The sequence below is a fragment of the Crocodylus siamensis genome, chromosome 6 (genome assembly GCF_052110815.1).
Source record: "Crocodylus siamensis isolate JL-2025a chromosome 6, ASM5211081v1, whole genome shotgun sequence".
NCBI lineage: Eukaryota > Metazoa > Chordata > Crocodylia > Crocodylidae > Crocodylus > Crocodylus siamensis.
This window is the reverse complement of record NC_143400.1, coordinates 46,916,594-46,931,395: the sequence shown is the minus strand read 5'-3', so window position 1 is coordinate 46,931,395 and position 14,802 is coordinate 46,916,594. Positions and strand designations below refer to the sequence as shown.

Sequence of the window (14,802 nt, the reverse complement as noted above, 5' to 3'; positions counted from 1 at the left end):
TGATTTTGTGTTCAAGTTAGTTTTTACATTTCTATTGTTTCAGAACAGCACCAAGTGACACCTTCCATAATTTGTGATTCATACCTGTCAGATTGTCCTGGAGCTAGGCCAATCATTTTTCACATAAATCCATGTAGGAAGTGATTGTGATTCTGCTCTTTCCAAAATAGTTTAGGGGTTACCCCTCCCCCCGCCCCACCTCAGGGCTCTGAGGGAGGAGCCTGTTTGGGTCTTCTCTGTCCAATTTGGAGCAAAGACCTAAAGCTACATTTCCCAACTCCTTACTGAGGGAACTAGAAGCCAGACCATGGAGTATTCCAGGGGTAAGCTCTCTACCTATCTAGTTCAATACACTTGTTCAGTATACTAACAGATGCACTGTCATCATTCTTTCACAACTCAGTGCTCTAACCACAAGCCTGAAGACACATTCTCACTCCCTGAGATGGGGGTGGTGGGGAAAAAAAGGTCATTCATCTCTAGTCCTACAGTTTTTTAAAGAAAAGCTGGACTGAGGATGCCCATGAGACAAAGTTTGCACTTACTGTTGCTGAAGAACTTATTTCAGTATACACTCAATGCCCATGCCAGACAGATACATGATATCAGAATATTGTAATACACAGTTCTCATTAACCTGTGATATTATTTTCAAATGTAGACATGTATTCACATGCCTTTCATTTTCTCCATTATATTCCCCAGGGCTGCCTTTACCTCCTTGTTTCTCAGGCTGTAGATGATAGGATTTAACATGGGAGTTAAGATACTGTACTGGATGGAGAAGAGTCTGTCCAAAACCACTGAAGAGGCTGAACTGGGTCTCAGATATCGAAACAGAGCAGCCCCATAATACAGAACAACCACAGTGAGGTGGGAGCTACAGGTAGAGAAGGCTTTACCCCTACCCTTGGCGGAACATATCCTTAGGATGGTGGAGATGATGCAGATGTAAGAGACCAAGGTGATAGACAATGAGATCAAACTAAAAATTATAACTGAAGTGAGATATGTCATCTTATTGATGAAGGTATCTGTGCAGGACACTTCTAGTAGAGATGGGAGCTCACAACTGAAATTGTTCACTTCCTTGGACCCACAGAAGTGTAAATATAACACAGGAACAGTGTTTATCAATGCATATAATACACTAACAAGCCATGCACTACACACCAGTCTTGTACAGACTTGCTTATTCATGGTCCCCGCATAATGAAGTGGGTCACAGATGGCAGCATATCGATCATAGGCCATTGCTGATAGCATGAAAACTTCTGTACAGGCCATAAGCAGAATTAAGCTCATCTGTGTAATGCAGCCGTGCAGAGAAATGGTTTTCTCATCTGCCACAAAATTCTGCAGCAATTTTGGGACTGTGACTGAAGAGTAGCAGATGTCCAGGAAGGATAAATGGAATAGGAAAAAATACATGGGGTTGTGAAGGTGAGGTTCCGCTCTTATTACCACCATGATTGTCCCATTCCCCACCAAAGTTAGTAGGTATGTAAGTAGAAACACCAAAAAAAGGAAAGGCTGGAGCTGTGGGTCACTAGAAACAGTGGACAAAATAAAATAGTTGATAGTTGTTTGGTTCCCCATTGCCATTTCTTCACCAAACCTTGAACCTAGAAGGAGTAAATGACCGACGAACTGAACAAAACAATTATCATGACAGAAGCGTACCTCTATATTGATGAGTAAGGAACTCTCTATATATAATATAGAACTTTGTCATGCTGTCTAAACATCTGTGTTTCCAACTAACTTTAAATTAAAAATAGATTTAAAAAAAAGAGAATATCACTAATAAATGAAAATATTAGCTTTTATAAATATTCAGCTTTAATCTTTTCTTTCATTTGTTTCCTTAAGCTCCTTTGTGCCAAATAATATCCATGTCCTAGTTCTTGCCTGATGACAGCAGGAGAGAGAATTTAAAGAAATTGCATGTATTCTCAATGAGATAACTACGTAGCCAAAAGTGGAAGAAATGGAAAGAGAGAGAGTGAAGATTTGAGAGCAAGGAAGATGATTTTATTTTCTTTTTGGTTTATTTTCTGGGGCTAGGATGAATGTATCACTAAATAACTTAAATCAAAATAAGAATGATGATGATTATGATGAAAATATCCTGATCTGGTATACTTGCAGTTTTTCATGGAACATAGAATCACAGTTCCTAAGCAGTAGCTATTTTGATATATAATTTAAGTCACAGAATAGAGATTAGGTGACCGCTACTTTATTAGTATGGGCAATGCAAAGGAATCGAATGTTTTTATTCCCCCGTAATTATAGAGCATTCAAAAAAACTTAGTCCAGTTTTTCATAAACTTTACTTATATTAAAAATACTTCCATTGATTTGTAACTTTACACAAGCATGCTTCCTGACAGAACTGACTCTTGAAAGACACAGTTTCCCCTTAGACTACCTGGAGAAATCCTATTACATCTCTGACTGAAAAGTGACTGTCACATTCTACATCTGAGAACATTATTCCATTTAATTTTATTAAAAAATTGCTTACATGTCTAAAGGAAACTTCATAAGAGGCATTATTGGTATTCATGCAGATTTGAGTTCCTATTTTACCTTGCAGGAAAGATAGGCTTACCCAGGTAAACCTATCACTACATAACACTTGCTTACAATGTCATTAGAGAAAAACTGATATAAAAATCTGTGTGATACTGGAGGGAAAGGGTTTTCCCACTTAATAGCTTCATAGACAAATTATACAGACATTGGCTTTAAAGGTGGAAAAATCCATTTCTTGGTCTGAAACACCAAGGAAATCAGTCTCTGACTGGTCTTTGCTGTTTCCCCAAATTGGTATGTTTGTCCTAGAGGCAAGGACTTTTTGTTCTATCTTCAGTGGGCCACCTATACAGTCTGGAGAGGTGTTAGTCCACTTTATACCCAAAATATTGTCTGAGGAAGGTCACTTGATGACTGAAAGCTAGAACAAAATCTCTCTCAACTATAGAGTAGGTCCATTTATAGGGATCTCACACAAAACAACAAAAAAAAAACCTCGACTCTGAGACATTACTTAGACCATCAGAGTTACAAAACACCCCAATCCTACTACATGATCCTTCTGGACTCTGAAGATTCTTATTTCTAGGATAAAAGTAACAACTTTGAGGAAATCCAAGGAACCTCCATTTCCCTTCTCAGTAGAGGAATATGGGAAGTATTAGAAAAACCAACACTGACCTTTCTTTTCAGAGATCCTTGTGCCTTATACTTTGTAACCTCAAGGAAACTGAAAAAAGAAAAAAAAGAAATCCCCTTTTTAAGCACATTCATTTTTTTGCTCCTTCTGAAAATCACAGTTTTTAAAGCATTGGAGAGAAGGCTGGAAACACTGAACCCCACATGATCATATTTAAAATATGATTTCAAAATCAATATCACGTGTTACATGTAAATGCATAGGACAAACTCACGTAACAGTAGAAACAAGATTCCAGGAAATTTGGGAATTTAACACTTCAAACTTCGTTATTCTCTTCTGTAAGAGACAGAAAGAAAAAGACAACAGAGAGAGCGTGCATGCACATCCATTTCAAATTTGAATAACTTAAATAGGATAACTGACTGATGCTTTCTCGAACAAGGGAATCTTGTATCTTTTGGGTGGGAGACATACAAAGCAGTAATGAATCTGTTGTACTTACATCAATTCTGTATCACATGCTGGATTTTTTTCTCCTGCCAAGATGGCCAATCATTTCTTCTAAAAAAAGTACTTGATGCCTTTGGGAGCTGTTGCTGAAGCCCTTTCTTTCTTTTTCTAAGTTAGATTAAAACAAAACCAACTGTTCCAACTAAGTGTGGTTGTAAAGCTACCACAGAGCCCAGCATGCCAGGGAGAAAAGAACTGTCCCAACATCTTGAGGGAATTTCGAGACTTGGGATTTTCTCTGCTTGTAGTGCATTTGGCCTGCAAACATGCATGTGATATGGCACCACAGAGTGCTGTAGTGAGTCATTCTGTTCCTGTTCCCTGCATGCTGTCTCTTTGACCAGCTGCTATGTAATCACCTTAGTGTGGTACTGCACACACCAGAGCTGGCCCTAAAGTATACGAGCTAAGACACCTATATTCAATATCTTTATAATGATCGTATTGTCCTGCCATGAGCCGCTTACCTTTCCAGGCTGATTTCAAGACTGCTGCCCTTTTTTGTTGGATTCCCATTCCCAGTATTCAGTATCACCAGTCCAAGGAGGAATTTTTACAGATCACCTTTGGTGAGATGACAGGGCATCTTGGGGCTTTCCATTATGACTATACTTCGAAATGTCATCTTAGGTAAAAACTGCATAGCCATTTGGTAGTGTATGTAATAGTACTTCGGGGCTATTGGCATGGTTATACTTGGAGAGAAATCCTGATTGGTCACATGGGCATATCTAGTGAAGCATTACCATACTCAAAGTTTAGGCACCTGGTGTAGATAAGGGTAGTTAGGTACCTATGATTCTTATACAACCAATAGTAACACTTAGGAGCCTGTGAAGAGTGATTCAGGGTGGCAGAATGTACCTCTTCTTAAACAACGACAAAGAGGGAAGCGTTCCTGAAATCCAGGTCCACTTCAAACCTTCGTTCCCTGACTCAAGCGATACATCCAGCATTGCCATTCCCTTGATATCCAGAGCACCTAAGTTGTCTGGAAGGTAAAAGGCAGTCACCCATGAGAAGCAAACAGGCTAAAGATTGGAGTCTTCCTTCAGGAAATGTGAGACTTGGGTTCTGGGTCCCCCTCCATCTTACTGGACTCAAGTCCTCAGCTTCCCTTCCCTGGAGACAGACCTTTCCACTAGGCTCCCTAATTAGGGTGGCCATTATAGAGGAGTTTTCAGTTTTCTGCTACTCTGTCCTCTGTCCTCTATTGATATGAAACTGGATGCCTTTATGTCCTCTATTCTTCAAGAGAAAAATAGAGGACATAAAGGTGTCCAGTTTTGTATCAGTAGACGACTGAGGACAACTGAATTGTCCTCTATGATGGCCACCCTGTCTTTAATAGATGGGGGAGATACCACTCTTCACTTTTTCTGACAGAGAAGCTGGGCTATCTTGCAGGCCAAGATGCTGGAGGTAGGGGCCAGAAGGGCAGAAGGGGCCTGTATCTCTGACCACTTTCCTTTAAACCACAACTGGAGGTGCTGCTTAATAAAACAGCACTGAAAGGGGATGCCTGGGTTTTGACACCTGCTTTCAGTCCTAGTTTCATAGTTCCATAGTTTCTTGGGTTGGAAGGGACCTGAGCAGATCATCAAGTCCGACCCCCTGCCATGGCAGGAAAGAGTACTGGGGTCAAACGACCCCAGCAAGGTGTACATCTATCCTCCTCTTAAAGACCCCCAGGGTAGGAGCCAGCACCACTTGCAAGTTGGTTTCAGATCCTAGCTGCCCCGACAGTGAAGTAGCACCTCCTGATATCTAGCCAAAATCTACCCTCTGCCAGCTTGTGACCGTTATTCCTGGTCACTCTTGGTAGTGCTCGGGGGAACAGGGACTCCCCCAGTGCCTGCTGGTCCCCTCTAACTAGTTTGTAGCAGGCCACTAGATCCCCCAAAGCCTTCTCTTGTGGAGGCTGAACAAGTTCAGGTCCTGTAGCCTCTCCTCACAGGGCCTGCCCTACTGCCCCCTGATCATGAGAGTGGCCCTCCTCTGGACCCTCTCCATGCTGTCCACATCCCTCTTGAAGTGTGGCACCCAGAACTGTACGTAGTACTCCAGCTGTGGCCTGACCAGTCCCGCATAGAGGGGGAGGATCACCTCCTTGGACCTGCTTGAGATGCATCTGTGGATGCATGACAAGGTGCAGCTGGCCTTCCTGACTGCATCCCCACACTGCCGGCCCATGTTCATCTTGGCATCAATGATGACTCCAAGATCCTTTTCTGCATCTGCACTGATGAGAAGGGAGTTCCCCAGCATGTAGGTATGGTGCTGGTTCTTCCTCCCCAGGTGCATCACCTTGCACTTGTCAGTGTTGAATCCCATCCTATTCTCATCTGCCCACCCCTGTAACCTGTCTAGGTCTGAGTTCTGCTTATCTATTGTAATTAAATAGACTCTGGATAAGAATAGGAAAGAGATTTGTGAGCAGGACTGACCCAATGACTCCTTTTTGCCCACTGAGTACCATAAGCACTAAGCTACACAAGCTTCATCCCTCGTGTGTGCTCCTTCTAGCCTAGCAAATGATGTAGGCCAGTGAGAGAGGTGCAAGGTTACTCTACTACCTTAGCCAATAACCTGGTGATTAACAGTGCTCTAATCAGAGGAGTTTCATTCTCTTCAGTTTCAAAGTATCCTGGAAATCAGAGATCCCACTTCCTAGGTGACAGGACATGTCTCTTCCCCTCTCCCCCTTAATATTAGTGGTAGTTTCAGAACTTGAAGAATGTGCCCCCACGCCTGAAGGGAATTTCATCTCTGCCCTGGTGTTCAGCATTTCTGATTGGTTTGTTTAGATGTCTCATTAAGTGTCTAGGTCTTGTGAATCCTGTTTTCCAGAGCCCAAAGACTAGCCCTTTTACTTTACCCACTTAAGTGGCACCCAGATACATACTTGCCATTTTTCATTAATTCATGCAGTCGTACCCTGTGCAGTGTGGATGCGTAATTGCCCACACAATTACTTGGATGGGCAGGTATGTGGCTCTGCATACAGCTAACTTAGAACATGTTTTTAAACCGTAGCTCTATCAAAGGTTGGGGTTGGAGAGGAAACCTCCCTGATATTGTTTAAGCTGTGGCCTGATACTTAAGAACACTGTAAGCCAAAGTTAGATTGATGCAGGTTGACCTTTCCTGGGTGTCAGGAGACCTGGAATCTTAGTCTACTGATTTCTGGGCAAGTGCCTTAATGACTAGGCTCTTGGGCTAAACCATGGAAGGACTCATCTTGTCACCTGCCATCAAACATCCGCTAGGCAAGATTTCCTGCTAGGTACAGCTTAAGGATGTATGCTCTCCCGGGAACATCCCTATACTCATCCTTATCTACCCCTCCTGAGCACAGCCTGCATTTCGTGACCTGGAGCTATTTAGGTGTCCATGGGAGCATGTATTGTATACACAACATGAGAATTGTGCAATGGTCACCCTAGTTGCTAAAACTTTCAAAGGGTGGGAGCACTGCTTTCAACAGAACTATTGTGGTATGTGGATGAGAAGACTGAAAGCATAAGTGGTGGGACTGTGTCCAAGAGTTTGTGGGGGGTGAAACCATTTCTGAGGGGCCAGAAGCCTGCAAGAAGCAAGACAGAAACTGAGGGACTCAGGACAGGGCAGAAGCTGGAGTCTGAGACCCTAAGGTTCTGGGACAGTAGACTGTGGGTGGAGGGGGCCATCCAGAAAACAGTAGGCCAAAGCCAGAAAGCCTCAGCCCAGAGAAGGACCTAAGACCTGGTGAACCCCTCCCCCCTTGCCCTATATCAGCTAACTCCCTCTCTGATTATAACACCAAGGCATTGCAGGAAAGCCAACAGCTTGGAAACATGATGGGCCAGAAGGGTTGACCAAGCCAGGATCCAGGTGGCCACTAGACTTTGATGCCAGTGCACAGTAAACATCTCTTTATCTACACCTGTGCCCCTATATGGTGCACACAACTAATAAACTCCTCCACAGGGTAGCGCTTGTAAATAAAGTCTTATCTTCCCATGCAGTGTTTTTCATACACAGCAGGGCATGTGTAGATGCAACTGAGATGCTTGGGACATGAAGCTTCAGTGCCAGTGCTGCTTGCTGACTAGCCAGTGCTGAAGCATATCATGCCCCAGCCAGCCCCTCTGCAGCACATTAAGCCTGGCTACTGATTACTACCAATGGCATACTAAAATAATTAGGCAGTGAGCTTGCCATGCAGAAATCATGCTGCAATCATTCTCAAATTATGGAATAGCAGGTGCCTCAGATCATACATTTTAGGGTGAGAGCTGGTATGTGCAGCATCACACTTAGGTGGTTACGTAGCATCTGGTCCAGAGGTAGCGTGCTGGGAGCAGGCACAAAATGACAAACCACATGGATATGTTCAGGCCAGCCATGTTAAGATGAAAGAACAACACAAGACCAGAAATTCCCTTGAGATGCTTGGATGCACCTTCTGCACAACAGGCTACAGCAGCAGTATTCCTTCAGAAAATGTAAGATCTGGGTTCTGGGTTCTCCTTCTTGTTAGTGGAGTCAAATCCTCAGCTCCCCTTCCCTGGAGACTAACCTCTCCAATAGGAGTTGGAATAGATTGGGGAGGTGGCACACCTCATCTTTCTATTGAAGAAGCTGGGCTACCTTTAATGCAAAGATGCAAGAATTAGGATTCTGAAGGGTAGCAAAGAAGGAGCCTGTGACTCTGACCTCTTTCCTTTAAACTGTAGTTGGAGTTGCTGCCAAAAGGGGATGCCTGGGTTTTGATTCCTTTTTTTCCTGGCCTTCCTATCTATTGAAATTAAAAAGGCCCTGGATAAAAACAGAAAACAGACTCTTTTGAGCTGGACTGATCCAACTCCTTCCTCTCAACTGAGTGCCTAAATGGTGTTTCCATATCTGCCCTTCTCAGGCGTATACTGTTTGATGGTTTAGGTATCCTACTCAGTGTTTGGTTTTTGTGACTCTTGTATTTTGGAGCCTAAGGACAAATCTTTTTCACTTTACCCACCCAAGTGGCACCCAGAGGCATAGTTGACATTTCTGCACAAATCGTGCACTCCTACCCCATGCACAGTGTGGATGCGTAATTACCCACAAAAGGACTCATCATACAGAGAATGCTGCTCTTTGGTAGGGCAGTTATATGGCTCTACACACACAACTGAACATATATTTTTAAACTGTAGCCTATGGAAGGAGTTGGGAGTTGGTGGAGTTCCCTGCTTGGCTGCTGGCTAATCTGTGGCCTGGTACTTAGAGCACTGTTAGCCAAAATAAGTGAGATGCAGTTTAAAACCCTCCATGAGTGGCAGGGGACCTGGAACCTTTTTCTATTGCTTTCTCAGCAAATGCTTTAACCCTAGGCTTTTGGGCTAAAACATGGGAAGTCCCTCCATCTCACCTGGCATCGAACACACACTAGGCTAAGTTTCCTGCTAAGTAGTTTGATGATTTATGCTTTCCCAGCAGTCATGCCTGTGCTTTTCCTTACATACCCCTTCTGAGCACATATTAAAATGCCTTCTCAGAGCTATGTCGGTATCTATGTGAACATGTACTGCATATGCACCATGAGAAAGGTGTCAGGGGCTCCTCAGTTCCTAAAACTTTCAAAGAATTGGGAGCAGTTCTGTCAGTGGAAGGACTGTAGTGTAAAATTAAGAAGATTGAGGGCACAAGCCTAGAGCCCAGGAGGGGTGAGACTGGGGCTGGAGAACCTAAAGGCCAAAGGCCAGGGGGCCTCAGACCAGGCAAGGATCTATGACCTGACATGAAAGCATCCTACCTTCTAGGGGCAGCCTCCCTATCCAATTATAACAAGAATGTATTGCAGGCAAGAAAAGAGGTTGGGACACTGAGGACCAAAGGGGCAATCAAGGCAAGATCCAAATGTTCCCTTGGGGGTGACTACCACACCAGTGTTTGACCTGTTAGATGATAACCAAGTCGGTTCTACATAGTCACTAAAACAGTTATCAAATTTTATAATAAATAGTATTTGGAACAGGTGACCTTGGTATCCTGCCATCACAGTTGAAAGCTAGGCTAGAGAGATGCTCTTTTTAATTCTGCAAAATGAAGTTCTTTAATCAAGATGGTTGACAGCAATGCCAGCATTACTACCCATGATCAGCAGTCTATGATCTCAAGATGAAGACTCTTGTAGGAGATATGGGTTTGTGGCTTGTCTCACAGAGGATAAAAATAAAGTGATGCCTCGCACTTCTTGGGCAATTGCTGTAGTCTAGTGTATTCGAGTAAGAGCAAAGGTTGCCAATCCATGGCAAAGGCACCCTCTGTTCGTGTTGCAGATTGAGGGAACAGGCACTACAGTAGCAGATAAGGAAGGAAGCAGTTATCAGAGCATTAGATCATGCAAGAAGCAGAGCAGCACACGGGGCAGGGGATAGAGATGCAAGTGGCATTGGGATGGCATGTCTACATATGTGCTTTAAAACACACTACCCTATTTTACTGCTCATTAAAGTGTCACAAAAGTGTGATTGCACTTATGTACAGTAAAATGGGCCAGGGCACAATAAACATTACTTAAAAACCATCTGCATTAGGGCTGTGTAAAATATCTCTGTTTCATTTCGGTTCTATTTTGATGTGTCAAGATCAAAACAGCAAAATTTAAATGAAACAAAGGGCTTCAAAACAGCCTGAAAATGAAATGAGGGCAGTCAAAACATTTTGAAAGTTTTGAAACGTTTTGAGTGCTGGCTGCCATGTGTGACCTGAGGGTGAAGGGCAGCGTATGCAGCAGCCAAAGCCTGAATCAGTGGATGGAGGTGCTGGTGAAGGGAGTCAGGGAGGCAGAAAGGTGGAGGCAGGGGGATGTGGAAAAGGGGGATCCACTGTCCCATGCTAGCATGCCATCCACCAGCCAGTCTCCTCCTCCACCGCAGGTGCTGTCAATATGGGCCAAGAGCATGGCTTCCATGGTGGGGTCCAGAGCCACCATGCCCCAGCATCAGGCAGGCAGCACTCGGGCCTTGGTGGCTGCCTATCTTGCCAAGGATGTGGAGCCACTTCTGTGCAACCCCTTGCTCTACTGGGCAAACAGCAGCCAGATTCTGGCCACGGTTGCCTGGGAATACTTGTCCTGTCCACCAACCAGTGTTCTGAGTGAGAGGGTGTTCAGCCTCGCTGGGGATGTAGTGACACCCCACCACACCTGTTTGGATCCTGGTTTGGTGGAGCAGCTGGTGTTCCTTAAGGGGAAACTCCCACTGCTGGGGTTTCCCAAGCTCCAGGTGCAGACAGAGTAAATGCCACCCTCCTCATTCCATCCACACTTATTTCCATTTTTCATTTTTTTAAAAACATTTAATGCCCCACTCTCAGAGCTGGAGGGGGCACTCACTGCATCACCAGCCAGAAAGGGAAGATCATGTCCCTACTGTGCTTCTGTGCCAGAATGAACTTGGAGGTATGGGCTGGGGTTATAGGAAATGAGGAGAACCCAGGTCCTGGGCATAACCACTAAAACTGCACTCTGCTGGTGGCACACACACACAGTCCTGGCTGTGGAAAGCCCAGACACATCTCGTCTTTGACAGTCCTGAGGCTTTCTGGTTGCAGTGCGGTTGTGAGGCTCTGGGTGAGCTCAGCTTAGCTGCCTGGGATGCCAGCTTTCAGGTTGAAAAAACATTTTCCATTTTCACTGACTGGCTTTCTTGCCTGCATTGCATGTCAGCCTCTGGCTTCTTTACTATTTCTTCCACCCAGGAAAAGCACACACACAAACTGAAGGTGCTTCATCAGGCTGACTAAAGGTTTTTCAACCCAAAACCTTGCTAAGATATAGATCTGCAATTATCCAGTTGGTCTGCTAAAATATACCAGATTAGATTGGCCCAAAGGACCTTATCTGCTAGTGCCACATCCTTAGACTAACACCCCTAGCACCTGACCAGAAGGATGCAGGGCCCTGGGCACATCTAAGCACCAGGGCTGGGGTTGTCAGGAAGAGTTATCTGGCATCTGCTGGAGAGGAGAGAAAGGCTCTGTGACATTTTGGCTTCCTGAGATGCTGCTGTTTCTACTGTGCTGTTCACTAAGTTTTTATTACTTACTGTTATTTAAAGTGGTGGACCAGGCTGAGGCTGTAGAGGAGGAAGAGGCCTCATTGGGGCACACTACCATGCTGTATAGAGGCCCCAGTACCAGTGAGGGCACACCTTAAACATACATAGTCACACATGTCACGAGTTTTGCTTCTCAGCACCTTGAGGTGCAGTTTCCCAGAAACCCTTGCACCTATATCCTTGAAAGCTGGCAGGCTTCATGACCTCAGCAGGGGCTACCATCCCTGCTGTTTTCATCCAAATCTGCAAAAAAAATGACAAAGTTATAGGCAGTTTTGTGCTTCCCCACTATAGTCTATGGATGAAACGTTGAAACAGCAAAACACTTTTGATGAAATGAAACGGAACAGTGCTTTCAAAATGGAACACTGTCCCATTGAAACTGTGAAATGAAAGTCGAAACAAAAAGGTTTTATTTCACATAGCCCTAGTATGTGTTGATTACTACTCATGAAGGTGGCCTAATTCACATTTCTTTCGTACCGAACAATGGAGGTACTAAATTGAATGCCCGTTAGAAAAAAATGTATTAATGCACCATGTATGCGCATCCAGTGAGGAGGAAAAGCTAATTTCTGGCATGTTCCTGATATGCTACACTTGAAATTTCTGAGAAACCTGATTATCTCAATGTTTGTAAAATGTATTTTGAGAACGCCTCTAGGAACATGAGTTGTTGCAAATATTTTATGTAATGAAATCTTATAACTAATATGAACACGTTATAAAAGTTGACCAGTTGATCATTCTTCAGAGATTCAAGCAGGGTGCAATAGGACTCCACTTACTTAGTGATGAAGTAGAAGTTGGGGTTTAGAGTGGAAAGATTGCTTCAGGAACTTCATGGTGATAATACATCTCTGACTTCTGATCTTAAAACTTTTTAGCTATCTCCCCAACTCATCTCATAACCTCATGGGACACCTCTCATTTGGCTAAATGCTTAATTTCCACTGTGTGGTAACAGGAATCAGTTCCCTAGTTTGTATAACCAAAGTTGGGCATTTTTCTTATAATATTCCTTCTGAGCCTATTGTATGGTGTAGAAATTTTCCTGGGTGAATGTTCCCACAAGTTCCAGCCATTCCTAAAGGTGTTAAACACATTGACCTTTTTTTTGGATTCTCCAGCCCTGTGTGCGCCATGCCCACCTAAAAATGGTCTAAAATACCCAGAGGTTGCTTCCCATACATGAAAAGTCTATTGAGGATTGGGGAACTTCCCAGATTTTAAACAACAAATAGGGCTAAAGTATATCTCATTTGCAGGGTACTTCTGTCACAAACCAAATATATGATATTAGGAATTTTTAAGACTCATTTCCTGTGAGTCTAAAACATTCTTTTTCAAATCTTGTATTACATACACATGTTTTTAATTTTCCCCAGGATATTCCCCAGCGCTGCTTTTACCTCCTTGTTCCTCAGGCTATAGATGATAGGATTTACCATAGGAGTTAAGATACTGCACTGGATGGAGAAGAATCTGTCAAGAGCCACTGACGAGGATGAACTGGGTCTCAGATAACGAAACAAAGCAGCCCCGTAATACAAAACAACCACAGTGAGGTGGGAGCTGCAGGTAGAGAAGGCTTTACCCCTACCCTCTGCAGAGCGTATCCTCAAGATAGTAGAGATGATGCAGATGTAAGAGATCAGGGTGATGGAGAAGGAGGTCAAACTTGCAAGCATAGTTGTAATGAGAAAGGTCATCTTACTGATGAAAGTCTCTGTGCAGGACAGTTGTAGTAGAGATGGGAACTCACAACTGAAATTATTCACTTCCATGTGACCACAGAAATGTAAATTTAACACAGGAGCAGTATTTATCAGTGCAAAAACTATACTGATAAGCCATGCAACACCCACAAGTCTTATGCGTACTTGGTTATTCATGGTCCCAAAATAATGCAGTGGGTCACAGATGGCAGCATATCGATCAAAGGCCATTACTGATAGCATAAAAACTTCTGCACAGCCCACCAGAAGAATAATGCTCATTTGGGTAATGCAAGCAGGGAATGAAATGGTTTTCTTCTCAGCCAAGAAATTCTGCAGTATCTTTGGGACAGTGACTGAAGAAAAGCAAATGTCCAGGTAGGATAAATGAAATAGGAAAAAATACATAGGGGTGTGAAGGTGAGCATCTACTCTTATCACCACCATGATGGTTCCATTCCCCACCACAGTTACTAGGTATATAAGTAGAAACAGAAAAAAAAGGAAAGGCTGTATCTGTGGGTTACTAGAAACACCTGACAAAACAAAATAGCTGATAGTGGTTTGGTTCTTCATGGCCATTTGTTCACCAGACCTTTGACCTGGAAGAAGAAATGAATAAAGCAATAAATAAATAAAACCATTGCCATGAAGAGCGGGTATTTCTGCATTTATGGATTAGGGTATCTTTATATAGAAAAATTTGTCATTCAGACTAAACCTGAGGGTTTCTAAATATCATTCGATGAAAAATTGACTTCTGATGAAAAGACTATCATTAATGGAAAAAAAATCAGCTTTCTCAGATTTTTGGTTTTATTCTAGTCTTCCGTTTCTTGTTAAGATGATTTATGTTAAATAAAATTTGCCTCCAGATTCCTCCCTGATGATGTCTGAACAAATCTTGAAACGAATTATATGTATTCTCCATGAGAACTGCATGTGGTGGGGAATAGAGGGTGAGGAAGAGAAGGTCAAAGAGAGAGAAAGATTATGTATTTTTCTCCTGTTTTTTGGTTCTTTCTTTTTTGGGGGCTTTAAGTAATGTATCACTAAAAAAACCCAAAAAACTAATATTGTTGTTAATTATGATGACAGTATCCTAACGTGGTAGACACAGAGTGTTTCACAGGGCACATCTTTACAGTATCTCAGCGGTGGATATTTCAATAGAAAAATGTAGTTACATCTTAGAAATTAAGTGGCCATTACTAGGGCTGTGCGAAGCTTTGGTCCCTAATCTTCTTCGACAGAGATTTGGCCCAATTTGGTGGCCAAATCTGCGAATCCAAATTGAATCAGGAGA

General features: G+C 43.1%; 2 protein-coding genes across 2 annotated transcripts; both read right to left on the bottom strand.

The window, feature by feature from the left end:
* Positions 1-669: 669 nt before the first annotated feature.
* On the bottom strand, positions 670-1,605 carry LOC149862645 (olfactory receptor 5BS1-like). Its single transcript, XM_090055474.1, has one exon. The coding sequence runs from the start codon at positions 1,603-1,605 to the stop codon at positions 670-672; it is 936 nt and encodes a 311-aa protein (XP_089911600.1).
* Positions 1,606-13,136: 11,531 nt separating this feature from the next.
* Positions 13,137-14,078, bottom strand: LOC149862644 (olfactory receptor 5BS1-like). Its single transcript, XM_090054030.1, has one exon. It carries the CDS (start codon positions 14,076-14,078, stop codon positions 13,137-13,139), a length of 942 nt encoding a protein of 313 aa, XP_089910156.1.
* Between the last annotated feature and the right edge of the window lie 724 nt (positions 14,079-14,802).

Excerpts from the sequence above, each read along its gene's own strand:
- LOC149862644 (XM_090054030.1), bottom strand. The coding sequence starts at position 14,078 with ATGGCCATGAAGAACCAAACCACTATCAGCTATTTTGTTTTGTCAGGT.
- LOC149862645 (XM_090055474.1), bottom strand. The coding sequence starts at position 1,605 with ATGGCAATGGGGAACCAAACAACTATCAACTATTTTATTTTGTCCACT.